This window comes from Phalacrocorax aristotelis, chromosome 21 (assembly GCF_949628215.1).
Source record: "Phalacrocorax aristotelis chromosome 21, bGulAri2.1, whole genome shotgun sequence".
NCBI classification, from domain to species: Eukaryota; Metazoa; Chordata; class Aves; order Suliformes; family Phalacrocoracidae; genus Phalacrocorax; species Phalacrocorax aristotelis.
In genome coordinates, this window is record NC_134296.1 from 3,283,969 (window position 1) to 3,307,000 (window position 23,032).

The 23,032-nt window shown below is 47.9% G+C and overlaps 1 protein-coding gene and 1 long non-coding RNA gene across 3 annotated transcripts; one reads left to right on the top strand and one right to left on the bottom strand.

Annotated features, from left to right (window-relative positions):
• Positions 1-233: 233 nt before the first annotated feature.
• On the bottom strand, positions 234-21,273 carry MAPK13 (mitogen-activated protein kinase 13). Of its 2 annotated transcripts, none has more exons than XM_075115232.1 (12): positions 20,897-21,273; positions 17,023-17,152; positions 16,597-16,655; positions 15,383-15,491; positions 14,271-14,300; positions 13,797-13,844; positions 12,754-12,868; positions 12,337-12,408; positions 11,733-11,812; positions 11,180-11,258; positions 9,710-9,883; positions 234-9,491 (listed from the first exon to the last, which is right to left on the bottom strand). In XM_075115232.1, exons 1-12 carry the CDS (start codon positions 21,013-21,015, stop codon positions 9,412-9,414), a joined length of 1,095 nt encoding a protein of 364 aa, XP_074971333.1. In that variant the 5' UTR covers positions 21,016-21,273; the 3' UTR covers positions 234-9,411. The 2 variants fall into 2 exon arrangements, with proteins under 2 accessions (XP_074971333.1, XP_074971332.1); XM_075115231.1 differs by having other exon boundaries at positions 9,710-9,886.
• Positions 694-14,223, top strand: LOC142067017 (uncharacterized). The gene is made up of 3 exons (XR_012663874.1): positions 694-811; positions 896-11,718; positions 12,583-14,223. It is a non-coding gene; the product is annotated as an uncharacterized LOC142067017 (long non-coding RNA).
• Positions 21,274-23,032: the final 1,759 nt, after the last annotated feature.

The window sequence follows — 23,032 nt, forward strand, 5'->3', positions numbered from 1 at the left end:
CCGGAGCCCCCAGGCTGTTAGCGATGGCAGCCTTGGATTTTAATTTTTTTTTTTTGCCCCAGGCTCATTGGGGTGGCTCCATCCTGCACCCGCTTTTTTGCAGGGTCCCCCCCCAAAATGTGCGGGAGCATCGCCAGGCGCCAGAGTCCAGCCCAGCTGCACCCGCAGAGAGCCTGTAGCCTCCTCTCTGCTACCGTTAGCCCAAACAAGCACCATCAACCGAACGATGGGAATAATAAGAGCCCGTATTTATTTTCTAGCTGATACTTCAGGTCCAGACTGCCTTCTAACGTGCGGAGGTGTGGCGGGGTGGAAGGACAGCGGGAGAGGGATGGAGAGGAATGAGCAAGGAAGAAGTTATGTTTGCAACTGAGATAAGTGGTGAGATAGGAACTGCAGAGGCTCCTACACTGATTTTTTTTATAGAGCATACCACATACTTGGGCATACATACGCTCTGCCTCCCACTCACGATCGTGCAGAGTATTGCATAATATTACCATCTGAATTTATAGAATTAACCAAATTGTTTTCAAAGGAAAAATTGAATGCTATTTTCCCTCAATTACAGTCCAACTATAGATCTTTTGTCTTTTAACATATGCCAACCTCGGAATCTGAGAGCAGCCAAAGAGCCTAAGAGGAGTCTGTTTTGCATAGTACTCAGCTTGGACCAGAGCTTGTCAAAGCCTTAAAAGCATGAGAAAACATGTGATATAACGCTGAAGTCTTACATGTCCACCTCAAAGTACTCCTTTCTGTGTATGCTTTTTAAAGAATCCACTGTTAACACATCAGAACTCCAAAATAAGTATGTTCTATCCTTGTCCTGCATGAAAAATAACATATCAAAGCTTTAGAAATGAAGTCCCAGTACTCGCACCGATTTCCACAGGATGGCCCCGACCTCACGAGAACAGCGATGCGACAAGACGCCCCTACCCGTGACGGATAACAACAAAAATCTATGGGTGTTTCTGCTTCTGAGTTGAGTGTTGGGGAGGCAGTTACACAGTAAATAAAATAATTTCAATAACTGATGAGCAATTTCACGATCTCATTTCCCTTCTTTATGTGAGAACTTAATTTTGATCTTTACAGCAGGCTTTATTTGGGGTTTTTCCTAGCCTTTTTGGCATTTTTTTTTCTAAATACGACAAACTTGCCAACTCTCTCATTTTGACCTCGGTTTTGAAACTCTGTACTCTTAGATTCACACTGGAATTGGCTTATTATAATCACGTTAGGTTCCAGCCTTGCAAAGATTTGCATACATGCTTAACGTCAAGTACACGAACAGCCCTTTCCAGGGTTCGGCAGGATGACTCGGGCACGAAGCGATGTACAGACGTCTCCGAAGGTCGGAGGCTGCGTGTTAGAACACCAGCACAGGTTATCCACTGTTCTGCTTTATACTAGAGCTGTGGAACCGATGTGTTATTTGGAAAAAAACAACACAACAACAAAACATTCTGAACTTATCTCAAATCCCAGAGGCACAACATAATTCCACCTCTTCGCTCTCCCCCCTTCTAAAGGGTGCAGGCTGAAAATCAGCGACGCCGCTTCAAATGAAAGCAGCAGCCAAGACAGCTCAAACAGAGCAGGGCACCTCCAATTGTATTTTAATTTCCTTCATCTTTAGTCAAGTATATAAAAAGTACTTTAAAAGGGGAGAAAATTATAATTTGGAATTGAGAACTGACCTTTTCTGTTTGTTGATTCATTAAGCCTCAAAAATTAGTAGTAATATCTGTGCTTCACCTGGTTGTTTTGTGGTCATTTTCTCCAGCATTGTTGAAATTAATGGAATTGCTAAAAACCACCTGTGCGCCTTGAGGTTAAAAGCCTGATATCGAAGCAATCAGCCTGAGCTGCCGCTGATTTCAGCCGGGTGTGCAAGCTGCGCTTTCTGAGACCCTGGTTTTGTGTGGAGCGTATATAACCCCATCCGGGCCCGCTGACTGCAGAGAGGCGACACAAGCACTCAGCGCCATCCCCTCGGCGATGTTCTTTTTTTATTCTTAACATGCAAATCCTAGTTTGAAAACCCTTTTTCAGGCGAAGTGTTCTGAAGACAGATCCGAAATGATGGTTGATGGTGGAAGGACTTTTATTTTTCCAACCACGCTTGGCTAAAAGGAGTTAACGCGCTCTCATTTAACAGAAAATCAATGCGGGCTGAAGACATACTAACCTTTCATTTCAGTATTATTTAATAGAGCGCAATCCAACAAAAAAGGAGTTATCAATCAGCCAAAGTGCTGACTGAATCACTTGTGAAGCAGCACTTTGGCTGAACGTTGCATGAAAAGCTGTATAAACCCATGTGCTCAGAAAATGGCCTTGTAAGAGAAATCGGGCAAAACATCCCCTCTACCACGTTTGCTCTGAAACTCTGGCGTCGTCACGGTGTGGCAGCGCTGACAGCCTCGAACAGAACCGCGACGAGGCAGCGAGTGTTCAGCCGTGTGGGGAAAAATTCATTAGTACTGGCTGTTTTGGTCTTCGCTCAATCTTTCTTTTTCACGTCTTCTTTCTCTTAGTTGGGAAAAGAAAGAGCCACAATCACGTTACCAGCCAACACTCCGCTGACCCACGACACGGGAAACCGCAGAGGATTAGGAGCGCTGTCCGTGGCTGCTTAGGCAAGAGTCAGACATGGAACTATGAGAAGGTATTACCATCCTTTGTACAGTATCTCACTAGAGTTCTCAGATGTGATTATGATTTTGTGTGTTTCTTCTTTCCAATTATCACATACTTAAAACCTGAAAATTATTTGTTTTAGTCTGCTACCTAGAATGTGAAAAACATTAAATATGAAAACAGTTTCTTTTTCCTGTAGGATAAAATAAGCACAAGGTTTTCTAGGAGGCTGTAGATATTTTCAAAGCTCTGCACTGAAAGGTTTCTAGGCGGTGTCCAAAATATAGCAAATGTTGCGTCTCTTAAAAAATCCTGATAATTGTGTAGTGTCTCTGAGGGAAAGGGAAGGAAAAAAAAACAGTCATTGCTTCATCTGCTTTTTTCCCCCCACTTACATCTGGAAGTACCTAATAAATACATCCCATAAAGTTGCAACTTTACAGCCCTAATTAGCTGTTAAAACTTACACAGAAAGATTGTTTATGATGAAGGCTTCACTTTCCAAATACAAAAAAAAAAAAGTTTAAATAATAAACTCAGAAATAAATGCAGGGATAACAGGTAGTATTTCAAGATGATTATCTGTATGTTATGTGAGGTAGGCACAAAGAAATTGTATTAATATAAACTTTTATCACACATTCTTAATATAAACAACAAATTTCTGACTGGCCTAATTTATGGAGCTGTGGTTGTTCACTTAATGGCTGAGTGATTTTTATCACTCAATTTTGTATTTTTAAGTATGTAAACTATGCAAGGGGGAAAAAACCTGTAACGAAAGCAATGTACATTGATTATGGGTCAGTGTGGGTCACCTCATGGGCGCACCTGCACCTCGGCGAAGATCATGGCTTCTTTGAGTAACAGTGTCTGTCGGGGCCATTCACCCCGTTTCTTGTGCCGAATTTAAAGTATTTTAGGCCTTGGCCTGAGTCACTGGCTCTGCTGAGGAGGTGTTTTTCAAGCTCCTTTCATGAAATGAAGGAAAAAAAAAAATCATATTCACAAGTAGCTCATTCCTCTTCATTGAAGAGTGTCCTCAGATGCTGTACGAACACTAGGTCAGTTGGTCTTTACAAACAGACACTGCCTTTCTACTACCAACCTGCTACATTTCCTGCTGGTTTGGGTTTCTGGCTGGTCTGTACCACAAAAACCAAATACATGCGCATCTCCACAGTTCCTGGGCGTGCGGAGCACCAGCTCCCTGCATTTCTCAGGAGATTGCGAATTAGTGCTTGGCTCTTGGACAGTGTGCTGAAGGGTCGCTGTACGGGGCTGCTGGGTGGATTAATGAACCCAGAGCGGGGAGCCCACACAGCAGCTGTTGAGATTGCAGCTCTCGCACTTTCAGAGCACTCACTGTAAGCTCACAAAAGGTAAAACCTACCGAGAAACCCGAAACAGAAAATATTTTCTGGAAGCGTATTCACCAGAAAGACTGATACTGAAGAAACTTTTCTACATGCTATCCCTGAAACAAGCGGGACTAACGTTCGTTCTCAGACACCAAGGTCTGTTAACTCTGTTGTGTTGATGCTTGTTCTTCTCACACCCGTTCGCATCAGAAGTCCCCAGCGCCTTTCCGTGCTCATCCTCTGGTCAGGCAGATAATTCCCGAAGGACATCTCAGGATATTCTCTATGGAGGCTCCTTTCCACCTACCAGGAGACTGCTCAGTGTTTTTATCATGAAGATGTTTTCTCCCTCCACCATCATCACAGAGAGAAAGCAAACTACAATCCTCTTCAGGTCTGCCTATCCCCTTTTGAAGAGGGGCAAGAAGATTAAGAAATCACACCCTAAATTCCCATTTAAAGTGGTTTACGTGTTTCGTCTGAACGGGTTCACCTCAACAGATGACTTACTTTCAGAAAGCTCTATACTCCAGAAGTCTCCAGAGACCTACTCACTTTTTCTGTACACGATTGAGCTTTTAGGACTTCTCTGCCTTTCTACATCCATAGCTATGTATAGACAGGAGGCCAGCCTGCTTCACCCACAGTCCTGACACATCTCCCCGTGTGCTCGCAGACACTCACCTGGATGATGACCCTCCGCTGCTAACCACCAAGCTTCATTTTACCAGGGCACAGGCAGCTCTAAACGTCTGCAGCTCTCCAAGGTGTTTACGGCAACTGCAGAGAGCTCCTCTCTGACCTCTGTTAAAGATTACACAGTGGGCATGGCAGCCAAGCCAGATGCCAGGTTCAACAGGACAATATTTCAACTGCTGTTTAACTGATGCAGCTGGAACTTCTCCCTTCCACCATTCGAGGAAAACGCAGGTTGTCTCACACTTAGGAAAAGGAAAGGATGGTCCCTTACTTTCACAAGCTGGGGTTCTGCAAGACTGTGCAGGACACCACTGCATGTCCTCCAGCCCAGCTCTTCGGAGTGCTTTGCAACAAAAACACTGAATTTCAAGGGATTTGAAGGAATGTCACAATGGTTCTGTGCTCACTGTCCCTACCTAAGAGCAGAGTGAGACAAAGGGCTTGTACATGGCCCAGAGAGAGATGAGCCAAGAGAAACCACATCTCATCAGCGCGGAGCATCTGTGCAGCTACAGCAGGGTAACTTCAACACCATCATATCAAAAAGCTGCAGTCACAGGAGGGTTATCCTGAGTTCTACACAGCATGAGCTGCTTCAGAGACAGCCAGGAAACACGTCACCTTGTCCAGTTCCCAGTAGAGATAAGAGCTCAGAAAATTCTGGTAATGTTGCAGTTTTCCCTTATTTGAGGTCTGTACAGCAAAACCAGATATCACTTAAGGCAAAGAAGAAAATTAGAGTACTGAAAGCGTACGTCCTGGCTAAACCAAACCAAAATGACTCAGCAGCTACAGAAGGGGTGGAGAGTGGAGAAATACTGCACGCATTACTGAATTCATATACCTTCTCAACAAATACTTTTCTGTAGCCCTGGGGACTGCGTGCGCTGAGCTCTCACACAGCAGGACACTTGTCTCTTGGCACATGTCCCTCGGGATGGACTTTGGAATGGCCAGCTGAACCTGACCGACTGTAATAGGGAAGAAGATGCCAACTAAGAACACATTTACGCTGCAGTCCAGAGGTGTTATCACAACTAACAGTTGTACCTGCCTAGCGTTGAACTATCCAGCAACTAAACCAACAAGCCATGGATCTGCAGATACACCAGATTCAGCACCAGCTGAAAAATTCCTGACAACCCTGCCTAAATATTCAGGCTAACTTGTGCTGAGCTCCTTGCTACCTCACAGACTGTGCTATTAATACCAAGCTCAGTAGCTTTAAGCTAGTTCAATACACTTGCACGAGCTGCAGTCACACCTCTGGATTGCAGGGTGGATCTGTGCGTTGCCACCAATGTATAGGAAAGGATTTGGGATGCGACTGTAGTAATTTAGAGATATTTGTAGTTTCTGCTGTCAGCCACAGGCAGAAAGCATTGGTGGGAGATCTCAAGACTTGCGCAGCTCATGGGCAACCAAGCACCTACAATCGTAGGGAAAAACTGTAGGTCCAAGACAGATCTATATTTGGGTACGCTCTTTCTACATCGTTTTACATCTGACAAACCCACGTTACTGCTGGTGAGCCTTACACTTGATAGCCTCCCAGCACACCCCTGCAAGAGGCACCGACTGCATAAGTCTCAGCTCCCGTGCAGACTGTCAGACCACAGAAGGTATCGAACTTGAGCGAATCATAGCTCCGGTCACTGTTAAGGCTTTTCTCTGCACTAACATTAATATGTAGCGACATGTAACCTATGCAGAGGTTTATTAGAGTCCATTCAAGAAAACTAACAATTTCCATCCATCAGCAGAGCTGCAGGTAGATGCCTGATTAGAGACTCTCTCTTTACAGATGGCTGTGCACTTGTATCCTGCTCAGCATATAACCAGCAGAAAATTAGGTCTTTTTTTTTTTTTTTAAAGTACCTCTATAAATTTTGGTTAGCAATTAGCATTTCCAGGACTGTGATTATTAACCAAAGTGCTGTTTAAGGGAATATGTGACAGGTTGGGGGGTGTCCTAATACATATTTAAAGATTATTTTTTTTTTGTGGGAGTGAAGCATGCTTATTCATATTTTGAGCAGGAATATATAAAGGCCTGTCAGAGGAAAAACATCTATTCTGTAGCAGTGCAGAGGGAGGATAAATAGCCCCCAAAGACCCCACTGTACTTGGGAAACTCTGGCAATTAACTGTTTAGCATACGGACAATGAGAACTTCCAGGCACAGAGGTGGAAGGGAAAAGTTCTCAAAAAAATACTGTCCAGTCTCCTGGATGTCACCTCAGATGCCAGTGGTCGAGACCCAGCAGTTAGGCTGCTTTAGAATAAGCCACACAAGCGAGTATGGGATGTGTTTCAAGAGGTTTTGTCTACAAGATCATCAAGATGAATTAGAGGGAGAGCCAGGGATTTACATAACAGAAGTATCAGACTTTGAAACTACCTTGGAGTCCCCCGACTCCCCAAAACCCTGCTCTTCCACATTTGCCACCCTGAAGTATCCCACCCTGGGGATAAGTTACACTTGGTTTACTCTAAGCACGAGTATACGAGACCCAACCTCGCTAAGGTAAGAACCTGCAGACACAGCTGCAATAACACCACAGTCACTTTCCAATCCCATTTGCTTATTTTGTTCTTGTAATTATTTTCCATTTCCCCTCTGTTCTAATGGTAACAACATTTATAGGAAACACCCATGTACTGGAGCGGCGGCCTGGGACATACTGACGCATGTGCATCAAAAAATGCCAGGCTTCAGATGACATCAGTATGCCTCCAGCACATCACGTTACCTTAAAGATCAAAAGGTACTTTTACATTTGAATAACCTAGCTTATTGTAGAACCAAAAGATGGAACAAGCTTTCCCTGGAGGGAGGATCCAGATGACTGGCTGGTTGGTCTGAGGTCACGGAACAACCTCCCTCTGTTTATGTACATACTCTTCTTATCACAATGCTATCTGAACACCTTTCCAAAGCAATTAAATCCAGGCAAGTTGAATAAGCATTCTCTCACATCATCCTATATTTTTTTCTTGTCCATATCCAGGAGCAAAAAAAAAATAAAAAAAAAAATTGGTTTTTCATCTCATAAAACTCTACATCTACTAAAGAAACTGTGTTAGAGCAGGGCTGGGGCAGCTGGCCGGGGACGTGGGCTCTCCCCGGCTGAGCGCCAGCAGCACGGCCCTGTCCCACCCCATCACACACGGGGACTCCGAGCATCTGAGAAGGCAATGTCTTGTAGCTACCAATAATTACTCACTAAATAAGTGAATGGATTAAAATTTGCATAGACAAATAAGAAATGCAAAACCTCAGTGAAAGTGCAGTAAAGAGAATCTGTGAAGCTTTTATTCACAAGGATGTTTTCTAGCCTCTAGCGGGTTTTGTGAGATATTCTATTTAGTAAGATTACCCTAGATGCAATTTATAATGATGCTGACTGAAGGAGCTAATCTGATACCAAGAAATGAAAATATCCAAAACTATTTTCTGTGCTCACTGAGTTGAATTACTGCGTTCCTCTTTCTGCTAATGCTAGATTCTTCATGCAACACATTTTTATCCTTTTTTCCTCCCAATATATGCACTTTTTGATAGTTACTTTAAGAGCTGAGCTGCAGGACTGACAATTGACTATTTTCCAAATGATCAGTTTAAATGTCTCCTCATACTGAGGAACGAGCAGCCCTTAAAGGAGAGCTGAAGCAAAGGATCTCTGGTTGAACTGACCCCGCAGAGCAGAAGGAATGAGAATATAAGGGGTCACATCGCTGGGCTGTGTAAGGAAACACCAGCCCTGCTGAGAGATAACGGCAGCCTGGAGCAGGCAGGGCGACGCCAGGGAGAGGGCGCCCGGCAAGAGATAAGCGTGGCGAAGAGAGAAGGGTGGGGGAAACCAGGCTGAGCAGAAAAAGGAGCAGCAGGGCTGTTCGGTGATAACCCAGCTCCTCGGGATACCCCGTCTGTCAGTGTGGGCAAGTGACCTCGTGTTCCCAGGATGTGTTTGCAGCTAGCAGTAAGGAGGAGACGGCACTGATCAAAACTCAGGGAATGAAATACGCAGAGCAAAGAAGAGGAGGCAGTGGCCGCCCGGAGGAGGAAGCACCCGAGCAGGCAGTTGTGTCTATAGCAAGAGCTTGGAGCTGCTCTGAACACAGGCGGACCCCCCTGGTCGACTGGATCCCCATGCTGTCCTGGGGCCGACACCACCCCAGCAACCTCGCTGTGCTGGGTGCTGTTCAACTGCTCAGGGAAAGGGGACGCACTCAGAGTTAGGTTGGATAAAGTCTTGTTACGCTGAATGTCACTATTTCTCATTATTTTGCTTGGGACTTACTTCCCAGACAATTTTACTTTTTTCTTTGCCTTATCCATAATTAATGCACTAAAACCTGTGCTTGGAAAGACTCATGAGGAGGGAGCAAATATGAAAAAAAAAACCCCCCCAAAACAAAAAAACACAAACACCAAACCAAACACAAAACCCCAGAAACACCGGGTAAAATTATCCCACTTAAGGTTTCAATGAGAATATATTATCTTTTGTGTTCAGAATTGTTTGGGGTGCTTCCCCCTTTAGTAGAACAAAGTCCAATGCCCACAGCACGGCATCATCCTCGCGTCTGCACACAGAGAAGTCCCACAGGCCAAACGATGGCCACCAGCAAGGCAGCGTGGAGTAAATCCGATCCGTCATCCAGCAGAAGTGAATCCCAGCCACAGCCGCACCGGTCGCTATAATGACATCCCACTTCGCTTCTTGGAGTCCTTCCGCGCAATGGGGCTGAAGGACAAGATCTCCTTGTAAATATGCTCTTGAAAAACAAAACAAAATAGTCGTGAGTATCACTAGCACGCGTGATTTTAGAGGCCAGAAATGAAAGTTTGACTGTTATATGTGCAGAGAGGAGGTATTCAGTGGACAGGATATGGCAGGTACAAGCTGAGAGGAAGAGGCAGAAAGCAGAGGCAAAAAAAAAGTCTGCCTGAAGAGATGGAGGGATCTTTGCTGAATTAAAGACAAACTTCTTACTTCTCCACTCATCTATCGAAAGCTTTTCATGTTCCAGAGAATCATCGTAGGACTGTTGCGCTTCCGTCTCCTCCTCGATATCTCGGAACTGGTCAAAATAGGGGTGAGCCAACGCCTGCGTCGCTGTAAGGCGCTTTTCCACATCCAGCTGCAACATCTTGTCAAGCAGGTCCACTGCTGTAGGAGAAGACAGGAACAGGGCTAAGCGATGGGGAACAGGCATCCTGCGCATGGGCCCTGCAAGGGACGGGACTCATGTTCCCAGTATGACATCTCCAGACCTGAAAATTAAAGACATTCCTCAACCTGGCCAAGGTAGCGTGGAGCTCCCGTCAGTGGGGATGCAAAATCTGCCCCACAGCAGCCTCAGGAGCTCTTACTAACAGGAGCGGAGGTGTAAGTTGTGCAGAAATAACAAATCAGTCTTGAATAAGCCTTGCTGCACGGATGGGGCTGCAAGAGCACAAACAGCGAGCCAGTAACTTCAAGGTATTTTTCAGTTTTAATCATTTGCTTTCACTCTGACCCCTGCAACTCAAAGTAGTCTTAACATGAGTAATCTATATAGAAATCTATACATCCCTGGTAAACAGGAAGGCAGGAAACTCAGATACTGACAAATCTGTCAGCCTCGTTCCCCCTTGGTTTTAACAGCTTAATGCTTTCTTCCTTTCAGCTTTTAGAAGAGTTTTGCTCGCTCTCACCTCTAATCTACTTGGGAAAAGAGCTCCTTGTAAAAGATCAATTTTTATCCTGAAAATTGCACACTTCAGCTGCCTGTTAAGCATCAATAGATCCAGGAATTCAACAAACAGTTTGACCTAAGCTGCACTCCAAAAAAAAAAAAAAAAAAAAGATACTGTTGTGGACTGTGGGGCTCCCCTAGCACTTTATCAAAACCTATGACGCCTTAGATGTGGGTCTGGGAGATAATAATGAACAAAGAAGAGCTGGTTCATTTATCTACATGCTAATGACCATAATATCACCTGCTTGGCTACAAGTAACAACCTCTGGAAGCCAATATCAGCGAAAATTCATCCCAACTCTCATACCAAGGACAGCTGATATACGCAACCGTCCTAATCCTGTAACTTGCATCCCACAGCCTAGACACCCCGTTATATCCAGCACCCGCTGCTCTCTCCTGGCTTGTTGATACAAGAGTCAGAAGTTTATCTCTTCCCTAAACATTGTATGTTACAGGCTGTGTCATTTTAAAATTAAACAAAAAATAAATAAATCAAGTAAATGGCCAAGAAGGGCAGAACACTGCCATTCTGATGCCAATAAAGAATACTTTTGCTTTTAATTCATACATATTTGCCCTGGGGAGGGGCAGGGGCACAGCCTGCAAGGGAAGGAGGAGTAAGAAGTTATGAGAAAGAGGAGCAAGAAACTCTCAGCTGTGGCAGTCAGCCTGCCTCCTTTCCAGTTGTGAACTCGTGAGAAATGCTGGAGATTACTTACCCTGCGGATTGGCTTTGGGGAAAAGCACAGACAAATCCTTCTTGGGGATTTTAGGAAGGGACTTGATATAACTCTTAGCCTGAAAGAGAAAGGAAAGCACATTTACTGCACGTGGCCCAGTGCCAGGGGGCTGGGAAATACAGCTCTCGGGTCTCATGGCTCAGACGAGCCAAGGCAAAAGAACAACAAATCATCCCAGATGTCACATTTCAGCGACCAGTTGGCAAGGAACTATTTTTATCAATTGAGATACAGAAATATTCCTGCTTTAAGGGGCAAACCGGAGAACAGAGGAGGTTTGTGGTTTGATGGGGCGTCAGGCACCTCACCCAGGAGTCCCTGCAACCCACACCAGTTCCCAACGCGATGCCAAATCCATCAGATGTGCCACTAGCTAAGAGAAACATCCTCCTTGCCAAGGGGAAAAGACTGCTGTCGCTCCTGCTCTCTGCTGTAGAGGCACCACCGCTCCCATCTCAAAGACACGGCTGAGTTAACCTCTCCCCACCACACCTCTGCCAGCAAGACCTGGATCCACAGTGAGCCTTCTTACCGCTTTGTCCTCCAGCTTCTCCACGAAGTCTTCTCCTGGATGCCCCGTTACTTTCAAGATCTGAGTCAGTTGGTCTAGGTCTGGCAGGCTGCGTTAAAGATCTCCCCTCTAGGAGCGAGGCCTGGACACCGCCCAACAGCTCAGCCTGCGGCTGGGTGCAGGAGAGCCCAGGGACCCGGGGAGCTATGAGTAGGTTATGATACAAACCCCACAGAGCCGCACAAGTGGAGCCTCCCTAAACTGGCAAGAGCAGCTCCAAGGCTCTCCTCCCGGGATGCCATTTTCATCAGCGGATAATTTTGCTGGCACAACTCTGCCAGGGCACGTGCCCTTAGGTTTGGGGATGGAGCTGTGGCCGCACGAGGTTAGGCTGCTGATGTAGAACACATGTGGCCAGCACAGGGGTGTATTTCTAAGGGTGGCTTGGCCCCTTCCTATCTTCCCTCTGTTTTCCTCACCAAAAAAACCTGCTGGTCCTGCAATTAGCTCCTGTTAAACCAGACTGACACCTGTTTCTCTCAGTAGCCTCATTCATAAAAGCCCTTTTACACATGCCAAGAATTATTTACCCCTCCCAGGGAAAAGGTACAGCTTGAAAGGATACAGTCTTTTCCTTTAAACAGCGTTTTCCCGGTCAGCATTTCTGCCATGATGCAGCCAATAGACCAGATATCCACTGTTCAGAGAGAAAAAGAAGAAAATAGTAAAGACAGTAAAAAAGAAGCCACGATGCCGGGGTGTTGCTTGCTTTGTCACTTGCAGCAGACACTGATGCAAATTTCACTCCCATTTTCCACCCTCCCCTTTGTTTTTATGCTGCTAAAATCTCTGCTTTCATCATTTCCCGCAGGCGCTAGCTTTGGGAATTACACAACAGCTTTGGGACTTGCTCTGCTCCAGGGGACACTGATGATAAAGAAGAAAAACATCTGGAGGATTACGTGAGATTTAACCCAGGCGTGACAGCGGGATCCCCGGGCTCGTCAGCAGACAGTCACACCGCTGAAGCAAGGCAGCTCACCTGTCTGGTTGTAATGCATCCAGTTCAGGATGACTTCTGGGGCTCTGTACCAGCGCGTAACCACGTAGCCGGTCATTTCAGCATCAGTGTGTCTGGCCAAGCCAAAATCCAAGATCTGCAGTTCACCAAAGGAAAAGGGAGAAGGAAGGGCAGGAAAGGAAAGAAAAGAGAAATCCTACAGACAAGTGAGAATCTACTTCTAAGAGGAAACGAAGAAGATCAGATCAGATAATAATGAAGCTCCAACTACACTACAGCCACCCACGGGACGGTTCAAAGAACTAACAGGTTTGTCTTAATTCCACTGTAAATTGCAAGCTGGCTGAAAAACCAGTTGTTGTGCGAAGACCCTGTCGAAAGGATCAGGGCTGTGTGCTACCCGGAAGGTCATTTCCTCTCTTGAAGCTTAAGTTTCAACTCTATGAACTTTATTTAATTGAGTTGTTCTACAACCTGGCGGTGAAGGCGTGCTCCCAGGCCACCACGACTCACCCTTTCCTATAAAAACACCTTGCAGCTGGCAGGGAATGGCCTCTCCCTCAATACTGGAGATGAGCATAGCTTGACCCAACCTTTTCAGGCAATGGAGCCATTCCCTGTAATATACATGACAAAAAACACGTGCTAGAGCACCGCAGCAGCGAGCTGCGAGCAAACCCTCAGAGCAATACTGAAAATAACTTTGGAATCACAACCAGCACGTCAAAGAGAACCAAAGGCTAACTGTGGTCGAATCCAGTTATCCTTCAGGGATCGTTCACCTAACGCAAGTATTGCTCAGCAGCATTGAATTTGTTTAGGGAGTCATTACAAACTGCCGTGCCGCAGGAATTACGACGACAGGATGTTCATTCCAAGCCTCGGGCCCTGATTCAGCAAGTTACATCAACTGGTGAGTATTTCCCACTGCCTGCAACCACCGAGTAATGAAACGCCTTCAATCGTGTCTCGGAAGGCAAGAGGAAACATGACGATGCCAAATTCCTGCTGGCAGAGCACGATCTGCTATGCTACACGCTACAGAGCGGTGCTTTTCCACCTACCTTTAGCTGACAGTCTTCGTTCACAGCCAGGTTGCCTGGCTTCAGGTCCTGCAACAGACAAGAGCAGGAGAATAAGGATGTTTTCATTGCAACTCATCAACACGAGCCTCGGCCAAACCTCTGCTTGCCTTTGTTGGGATCCCATAACACCCCAAGTCCAGCATTGATGCAGCAGAGACACTGTGCCTGCTATACCGCACTGCTTCAGATTACTATTTTATTTTTTCTGAAACAGCTTTAATTCAAAAAACATCATAAAATGCTTCACAGCTTGTCAGAAGGTACCGCATTTCCTCAAAATGCTGCACAAATGAGCAACTCCAAACACACGCAGAGTGTAGGAGGGAAAAGAGGGAGACCTTAGAGCAGACAAGGCTATTAGTGAAAAGAAGCGGAGGAATTTATTAACTTTACAACCAATCTGTGTTTCTCCTAAACAGACAAAAATCAGAGTACCAGCACACATGAACTTACCCTGTGGATGATCCCAGCTGAATGAATATACTGCAATAAAAAGAGAAGCCACAATGTGATCACCAGCAGACAAGACTTTCTGTTCTCCAGCAGAGAAACGAGAGCTACGAACAAGAACTTGCTGAGAACAGAACTCTGCACCTGCTGCAGGTCCCCGGCCCCCAGGGCAGCAGTTGGAAAGGAAATCTCGGCCTGAATTTCTGACAATATTTGCAATTCTATTGCCAGTCTAAAGAAGAGGCACCGAGCAGGAGAAGAGGGGGCACAGAGCAGGAGAGGAGGTATGGAGCAATAATTCCTTACAGCAAATAAACTAATAGCTTCGGACTATCAAACGAAGGCGTCAGGACTACTGGTAGGAACACGGTCAGTAGACGACATGAAAACTTTGTTGGTTTGGGTGTTAAACTTGTGAAAAAAAATTATAATTAAAACACAAAATTCGAAATCAGATTCGAGTTGCAAAAACTGACTACGTGGCTTTTATCACACCAGTTAAACCCTCTGCGTTCTCCCCCCCTTTATTTGAACTCATAATAACAATGATCTGGGCAAAGGTGTTACTAAGGTGAACTCATTAATGCCTGTAAGTCACTGCTCTGACGCCAGGTGAAGGATGTTCAGAGGCAGCGTTAAGACACCGTCTCTACATCTCAGGGATTGCTTTCTGCTCTCTCAAAAGCCGGTTAAAGCAGCATGTTCCTTCCTTATTCTATTGAAGAGAAAGTCATTCCCCATCTTCTCCCCTGAGAGCCTCTGTTAGGAATTCAGCAGAAGCCTCCTTTGCTACCAGCCTCTGCCTTTCTACGCAGAGTTTTGCTAAAGGTTTGGGCAAATCAAAGAGCGACACAACTGCTGCCACAGAAAAACCATCGCAAGCTCTGTGACTGCTGATTGCTTCGATACCTGATTGACTGATGTGAACGAGCAGCCATTCTGATGGATGTGTGCTCGAACAAGAGTAGTTTGACAGCAAATATCTGTTCTCAGGGGACGCCATAAACCCCCAGATCTTCCTATACAGTGTTGGAAGGGGGTTTTGTTACGGTCACCCCAGAGGTGATGTGTAGAGGAGACACATGGAGTCACTAAACTCCTCCAGACCCACCTACCTTCAGCCCTTTCAGCATTTGGTAGACCAGGTACTGGATCTTTTCATCACTGAATTCATGTCCCATGATCTTTTGTAAATCTGTCCGCATGTATGGCATCACCAGGTAGCTAAAAGGCAGTAAGACAAGGCCCTGAGTCTAGAAGAAAAACACAGGGAACCAGGCTAGCCTTGTTCTCACTCAGTTTGTTCCTGTGGCTGTGTGACTTCCTGTAACTAAGACATGTTACGGCAACATTCCTGGCTAACTAGCAGAGCCCGCAGTGGTGCTGGGATTTCAACCTGCCCTGAAAATTGCCCTTTCTCCTCCCCTCACATCAGATATCTGACGTCAAGTAAGAACAAGGGTCTTCCAAACTTTAATGATCCTGAATTAGTTTACTTTAGACCTCAAGCGACGTTCAGTTCCGGATGGCTTTACACCATCTGGGAGCTGAAACATCTTGTGCAGCTTTAAAGAGCCTTGCAAAACTGCTGAGCTGGCTCCCAAATTTATCCTTGTAACGTTCTCCTGCCCTGCCTTGGAAGACAACATCTAGCTTCCTTCAGTCTTTGGCCTGCCTGCTGCGACTGACAATTAGTTGACAGTCTTCCAATAGAAACTGCTCTGAGAACCTTCAAACACTTTTCCTGCAGGCTGCTAAATACCCAGCCATCAGCTGAAAACCCAAACCCAGGCACACGCTGCTCGTGCCCAAGGACGGGAGGGGAAAACAACTCATCCAGCCTGACCATCCGCGCTGAGGGAAACACCGAAAGAAATTATAGAACAGTCAGAATCAAGACGAAAAGAAAGCCAGATCCTTAGAATTCTCAGCTGAATTACCCCAGGGCCTGATGAACAATACTTCTCCCGTTCCGAGCGCAGCCTCTTAGCTCAGCGCTCCCACGGGCAGTGCGGTAGCATGGATCGCGCTACACGTGATATGCCATGGAATGTAACGCCTCTTGGTTACATATGTTGGGCTCTATATACTGTGTTCTCCCAGCCGTGACCATGGCACGGGAACTGTTTATGTATTCCGGGTGTTTCAGCCACAGGGACTGACTTGTGCTTTTGATTCTCATTATTTGGGGATGTCTGGCTTCAGTCTGGCCCCTTTTCAACTCAGTCTCTGGGACTGCACTGCAACCCGATCCGTTCTCCTGCCACTAAGTCCCAGCTGTCTTGGGCAATGGTTGAGCCTTGACAGTGAACGCAAACTCCAAACTTACAAGTCCTGGAATTCCTGGCAGGAGGTGGCGGAGGTGAAGACATCAAGCAGCCCAATGACCTGATGGAGAAGAGAAGTCCATATTAATCATGGAAAGTATTTGCTGTGCATGTGAGACTCAGGTAGCAGCTCTCTGACAGCACATGGGTGAGCACTGGGAACTCCATCTGAGGAATCCGAGGACTCCTCACTATGCTGTGCAGCTGCTTTTCCTCTTACTAATACACAGGAGCGCCCATTACACATCTGCTTCAGCCTGGTGCCAACTGGGCGCAGCAGACAGCAGTTAAACCCCGAGACTGCCTTCATGTGCCAAGTGTCGGGACCTCTCAATTAAAATAAAGGTGATGCCACCAGAAAGGACTTGCTCCCAGGTGGCAAGAAAACCCCCTTGTTTCATCAGGAATGGAGAGAAATGAGTACTCACGTTCTCATGTTGCATGTGCTTCAACAGCATGAGCTCTCTGTACGCTCTCTTGGCAAAGATCTCTGACTGGAACGGGCGGCAGAGCTTCTTGATAGCCACTTTCTCCCCTGTCTTCTTGTCTATGGCTGAACTGCGGCAGACAAATAAAACCCAGTTCTGACACTAGCAATATGTTATAACTAATTTTGCAATACCAAAGGTCTTCTCCTAGAGAAGAGCTAATTGTGGAGCTCACAGAAGAAAGGCCCTTTGAGAAACCCAGTGGAGCTCTGCACACACAGATGTTACCCGGTATGACTTTGGGCAGCAGACCACAGGCCGTGCTCTTTGGAGGACTGGGTGGGACACCAAGCAAAGCATTAGTGCCTCGTCTTTATCCCCCTTAACCTGCAGAAACGAGCTGAGCCAACAGAGCTATGAGAAGAGGGAAAACACAAAAGGTTAAAGGCCAGGATTAGCTTTAACTCTGCCTTCTCCTTCCCTTACACATGGTGATAAGGGAGTAAAGCAACTTCTCCTGTGCCATCTGCTTGGAGGTTGTTGTCTTTTAAGGTACGTCAGCCACCTCGCTATGTTCTGGAGCAAAGGTGGTGGGTGCCACGCACTGAAAATACAGGCTGCTGGAATTACTTCTCCTGCATTCGGGATCTTTGATGCTACAGGTATGCTTCTGTGCGAAAGCAGGTCTGGCTGAAAATGAGAGTCTTCTACAAAGCTAATGGAAACATGGACAACAGCCGTCGCTGGAGACGTGACTGTTATTCCCTCTGGCCACACTGACTGTTTGCAGCTGCATAGGGAGATCCTGTGACAATTTCTTGGCTCTGGAGGCTCTTTGATCAGGCCCCAGGTTTCACCAGATAAGAAGTGGGGAGGGAGGTCCTCAGGCAGAGGTAGCTGTAATTTGGGATTCTCGACAGTGTTTTCTGGAGGGGTCTCAGTGCACCCCATTACACATTGGTGCCTCAGCCCTTCCTTGACCCTTCCAAGAAGCAAACAGATGAAGAAAGGGTTTTCCCTGCCAAATTGCGCTATGGGTTTCCAGAGCAGTTCCCCCCCAGCCTTATCTCATCTCCTGAGGAAACAGAAGGGCTATAAATCAGCATGTTCAGTCCCACAGCTTTTAGCTGCACAGGGTAACCAAGCCCATGTCAACATTGGCATCAGTGCTTTGCACGCGTCCTCCAGCCTTGCACAGACACATTTCCCCTGCTTCCTTCTCCGAAGGGACGCGTGATTCACCCCACCACGCTCCCTGACTGCTGCTCCGTCCTTGAGGCTCTCGGAGGACCCACGACAGGGAGGGGCAGGTACCATAAAGCTGGAGAGCAGCATTACGTGACCTCCAGGGCCGTCACTCAGAAGCAAGACTTCATAAACAGGCAAATACTATCTGTAGTAACGCAATCAAGTGGTGCATTTTGCTGGGTTTAGAGCTGACTGCATTAGCAGAGGTGGGAATATCCTGCTCCACGTGGCTTTCCCGTCGTAAGACCTGGGAAGATCTTGGAAGTCTCTTCCACGGCTTTCTCCAGTTGTCAGCCACAAGTGATCATTTGCGTTGCACCCTCCAGCAGTCTGGGCTATCAACAGCTCTCATCAACCCCCCAATACCATTGGGCGGTCTCCCTGCTCCGGGCCACTGAGGTCCCTTCTAGTTGCTCCAAGTGGTACGTGATGAGAGCAAAAAACATCCTTTGGGAGCTTCGGTACGACAGTGATTTCGTCAACGCATTCAGCCAGGAGAGCAAAGGAAGCGCAGGAACAGCCACTTGAGCCAGCTTCAGCGCTGAAGGCAGCATCAGACATCTTAGGAGGACAGCGAAGAGCTGTCTCAGTTCCAGGACTTCAGCAGGTGTCAGCAGAGGGGACAGCTCAGCGTAAAGTTTTCCAAGGAGCCAGGGAAGTCAGAGGAAGGGACTCAGACCATGTAGCCAAACAGCTTCTGCAGAATTCAAGGCAGATTTCCTAATCTAAGGGTGCATGTTCTTACCTGCCTTCCCAGCTCCTGGCCTACAGAGCGCCTAACCCCACCGCAACACAGGGGAGTTGGGGCGATGGAGCTTCAGCCTGCCCAGCACAAACAGCATTACTTTCACCCTTGCCGTGAGGCACAGCTAAGAGGTAATTCAGCTGACGCAGCCAGGAGCCCACCACATTAAGCCCAGGCTTAATGAACGTCTGAGGTCTGGATGACACCAGGCAGGCAGAGATCAGCAAGACCAGCATCAGAGGGGTCAGAAGACCCTTATTCCACAATTAAATTCAGCTGGCAGCTGGTTTGGCAGATTTTGGCAGATCTGATGAGGGAAGAAACGAGTCTTTGCTGGTTTTCCAGAGTTGGTTTCTCAGCTGGTTGAGGAAGTGTAAAAACCAGCAGCTCCAAATAACGCTGCGATAGGAAAGCTTCCCAGCAATTCCCAGCAGAGGACAGCAAATCCTAACTCCACACACTTCCACCACTGCTTTGTGCAGGAATCTGCAGCAAACCTCCCCCACTGAGCCCTGTCTATGCGATACCAACCTGCCAGACTGGGGGCTGTTTTAGCCCCATCCCGCCCTCCCCGAGGCCTCCAGGACAGCTGAGGCTTTCACAGGAATCACTAAAAGATCTGTCTTATTGTTGCTTAATATTTTTCTGGTGAACAAGGAAACTTTGCAAGGATTTCTCTCTTCCCTTTCTTGTCCTGTCTTTATTTTCTTTTAGTCCTCCTGCTTTCCTTTATGATAAAAACCAGAAAACGCCATAGAAATATTAAAAAAGTGTTTAGCCTTCCCTGATTTTGTGGGACTCATTTAAGCATTTCAGAAGCTTAAATGCACCTGGGCAGCAAAGTGGGGAAAGGAAATAGGCAGCCAGGGGACAAGGAGAGAGAGAAGCTGGGCCCCAGGGTTCCTGGATCCCTGCCGCGACAGCCGGCAGATAGCCTTTGCCCGACACCTACAAAAGGGGACACACCTTTCTTTTTTTTCTAGCCTAGCACGTTATGAAACAAGGGCTCCGTTCAGGTCCTATCAATGGGCTGCTTCATATTTAACCTTTCAAAAAGTCGCCAGTCTCCTCTGGTTTGCCAGTGTAAATCAAGCAAGATGTGACTTGTGCGTGCTCTCGCTACAGGCACCTTTGCCCAACCGATTCATTAACAGCAGCTTGCGCTGCTCTCGTGAAGGTTGAGGATTATCATCAGCCAGGAAGGAAATCCCAGTCTGTTACCGACCCTGGGTTACAACAATTTCTATCTATTTTACAACTCCAAGCTGGAAGCGGTGTCAAGGCGGGGGTCGTATTGGCCCGCTCCTTTCCCCAGGCAGCCCAGCAGCAAGGACATGCCACAGAGGACACGCCGCAGCCGCCCCTGACCCCGCAGGTTCCGTGCTTTGTTCCAGCTCCCAACTCTTATCATTTACAAATTGCTTTCAGACACCCAGGTATTCCCCCCACCCCCGCTTTGCTGCCAGACAGCTATCCTCCCTTGATGCAAACTCAAGACCGAGACAGCTTGAAAGCCACCTGACCCCCAAGCCAAGGCGGCACCCCAGGCTGCCTCGCTGCCCCTGGCAGTCCTGCCCACCTGGTCCTCAAGCCGCTGCCGAAGAGCACCCGCCGAGGAGAACTCGGGTGGGAAACTTTCCCCTCTCAGCCCACCCAGGGCGACCACAGGAGGAAACATACCGGTTTCTTCAAGCGACCGGGTCTCCAACCCGCCGCCTGTGCCGGAGCAGGAGGCGAACTGCCTTCATCACACATGCAAATGGCCTTTCCTAATGGAGGGGTGCCGACAGGCACCTCCTCGTTTCCCCCCCGGCGCGATACTTTAAACACCCCCAGCTCGCCCCTTGCTGCTGCCTGCGGTGCAGGCAGGACCCCACTCACCACACCGAGCCGTAGGCTCCAGACCCCACGGGGTGGAGGGACGTGTATCTCCTGGGCAGCTCCCAGAGGGTTTTGTTCACCTCCTGTCTGTAAAAGCCTCTTCTCCTCGCGATGTTCATCGCCCGGCGGGTGCGGGACTGCCACCCCCCCAGAGTACTGGCGTACAGGAGAGCTTCTGGGGTGAGAGCGGGACAGCGAGGCCTCCTGCGCTGGTAAAAAAAGCTCTAGTGAGTTTCTTTCTCTGTTTTCAGCTGTTGCGAGCGTGAAGGGACATGTCTTTGGGCCCTCCTCCCTCCGCCTCCACATTGGCGGAGGTGAGGCATCAGGTTTCCCGACACGCCTTGGTCCCGTACAGGTGCCTCCGGACTCTGCGACAGGAGCTGAGCGCCCAGCCCTGCGCAGGCACACCGTGGCCGGCACCCGCAGCTCCTGCTGTCCTGCCACCGGCCGAGAAATGTCCTCGTGGGGCTCCGAGGGGGTCTCGTGAGGTCCCTGCTCTGAACAAGCGGATGAGTAAGAACTCGTCGAGCCGGGGAATCTGAGGGACAAGCCACAGCGCCTCGTCAGACAAGCAGGGACATTCTTCTTCGCAGCTGATGGAGGACAGCTCCAGGCTGGTGACGAAGGACACCGAGGTGTTACATCCACGGATGAACCAGGAAGCAACGGCGATTTCCTCCCAAGTCTGGTTTCGCAGCAGAGCAGGGATGTGGTGAAAGCCAGCCGAGGTTCTCCACCTTCAGCCAGGTGACTGCAGCGAGGAGGTTCAGGAGCACCCGCAAGATGGGACCATCCCAAGAACTGCTTGTGCCCCGGGCTTTGCTGGGCCTGGTTTCGTCTCCTGCAGCAGGTCTAACCCCCTTCTCGCGTCTTGGGCAGCACGAAGGCCAAGCTCACCGCCGGGTCTACCGGGACTGCACCAGAGCAGCAAACCCAGCCCGCAAGAAGGTGCCTTTCCGGTAAGCAGGGAACGCCACGCCACTTAGCTCCGACTCCAGGAGGCTCAGGTGGGGCTCCCACACCGGAGGTAGGTGCATCCTCCATACTTTCCAAAGGAAGTGACCAAGCTGCGCCTTAATGAGCCAGCCCAGCCGCTCAGGCTGCGCCTTAACGAGTCAGCCCTCGCCCCTGCCTATAGCCTGGTCCCCAGAGGTGTCCCTGCTCCGAGCACCTCTGTGCAGCAGGATTAGAGCCAAGTCACTCCATAAACAGGAATTACTCAAAAAGCGCTGTCAGGGTTTTAGGAAAGACTCTTTTTTACCTGCTTATGGCCATCCCTGCAATACATATTAGTGCTGGCCCTTACGTTCTGCAAACAGCCATGCTAAGGTCTGCTGTTTTACAGAACACAAACTTGGGACAAGGGCAATTTTTTAACCTTGCTTATGCATATACATGTAAATAAGCCCTGGCTGTAGCAACAGCACAGGAAACAAACCGCCGATTGCCTCGGTCCTATAAATACACCTGTGAGCAAGAGGCATTACAGCAAAGCCTCCTGGCACATAAGCAAACATGCAACTCATTTGTCATGAACGCAGCTCTTGCTCAACTGCGCGTGCACGCGCAGGTAATCCGCACACAATTAAGGAGTTCTAAATATCTAGGGCATGTCTTGGCTGTAGAAAGATGAATTAATTCAAGTGACTGATTGCAATCGAATAGGAAACCTTGAGTTAAGGAACTTGATTTTGTAGGTGTAGTTTATTTTTTTTTCCCCGCAATTCAATTCTCACTTATTTTAGGGTGGGGGGTTTTGCTGTAACTGAGCACCTCAGGAATCGTTTATCTTGGGTTTTGTGGATCTTTTTTTTCCCCTCCCAGAAAACAAACGACAGGTCCTGGTTAGGCTTTTTTCCCCCCCCTCCCCTCTCAGTTTGTACCAAGGCAAGCAGGAGGTGAAAACAGGGGCAGCTTCCGTACCGCGGAGAACTGCCCCCTTTCCTTTGCACTCGGATCAGGCGCCGTGCAGCTCCGTGGCAGGGCAACATGGTGCCAGCGGTATCAGCCACCTGACCTGGACCGACATGAACCACCTGCTTTTATCAAGGCCTGGGGACCTGAGTTACCAAGGAACACACCTTTGGTCAGTCATTCTACTGAGCGAACGGCACTGATACACAACAGGAGTCAGAA

Coding starts and splice junctions, on each gene's coding strand:
- MAPK13 (XM_075115231.1), bottom strand. CDS start 21,015: ATGAACATCGCGAGGAGAAGAGGCTTTTACAGACAGGAGGTGAACAAA. Junction 14,301..15,382: donor AAATGCTGAAAGGGCTGAAG/GTAGGTGGGTCT, acceptor TTTTTATTGCAG/TATATTCATTCAGCTGGGAT. Junction 13,845..14,270: donor CAGCTGGGATCATCCACAGG/GTAAGTTCATGT, acceptor TGTCTGTTGCAG/GACCTGAAGCCAGGCAACCT.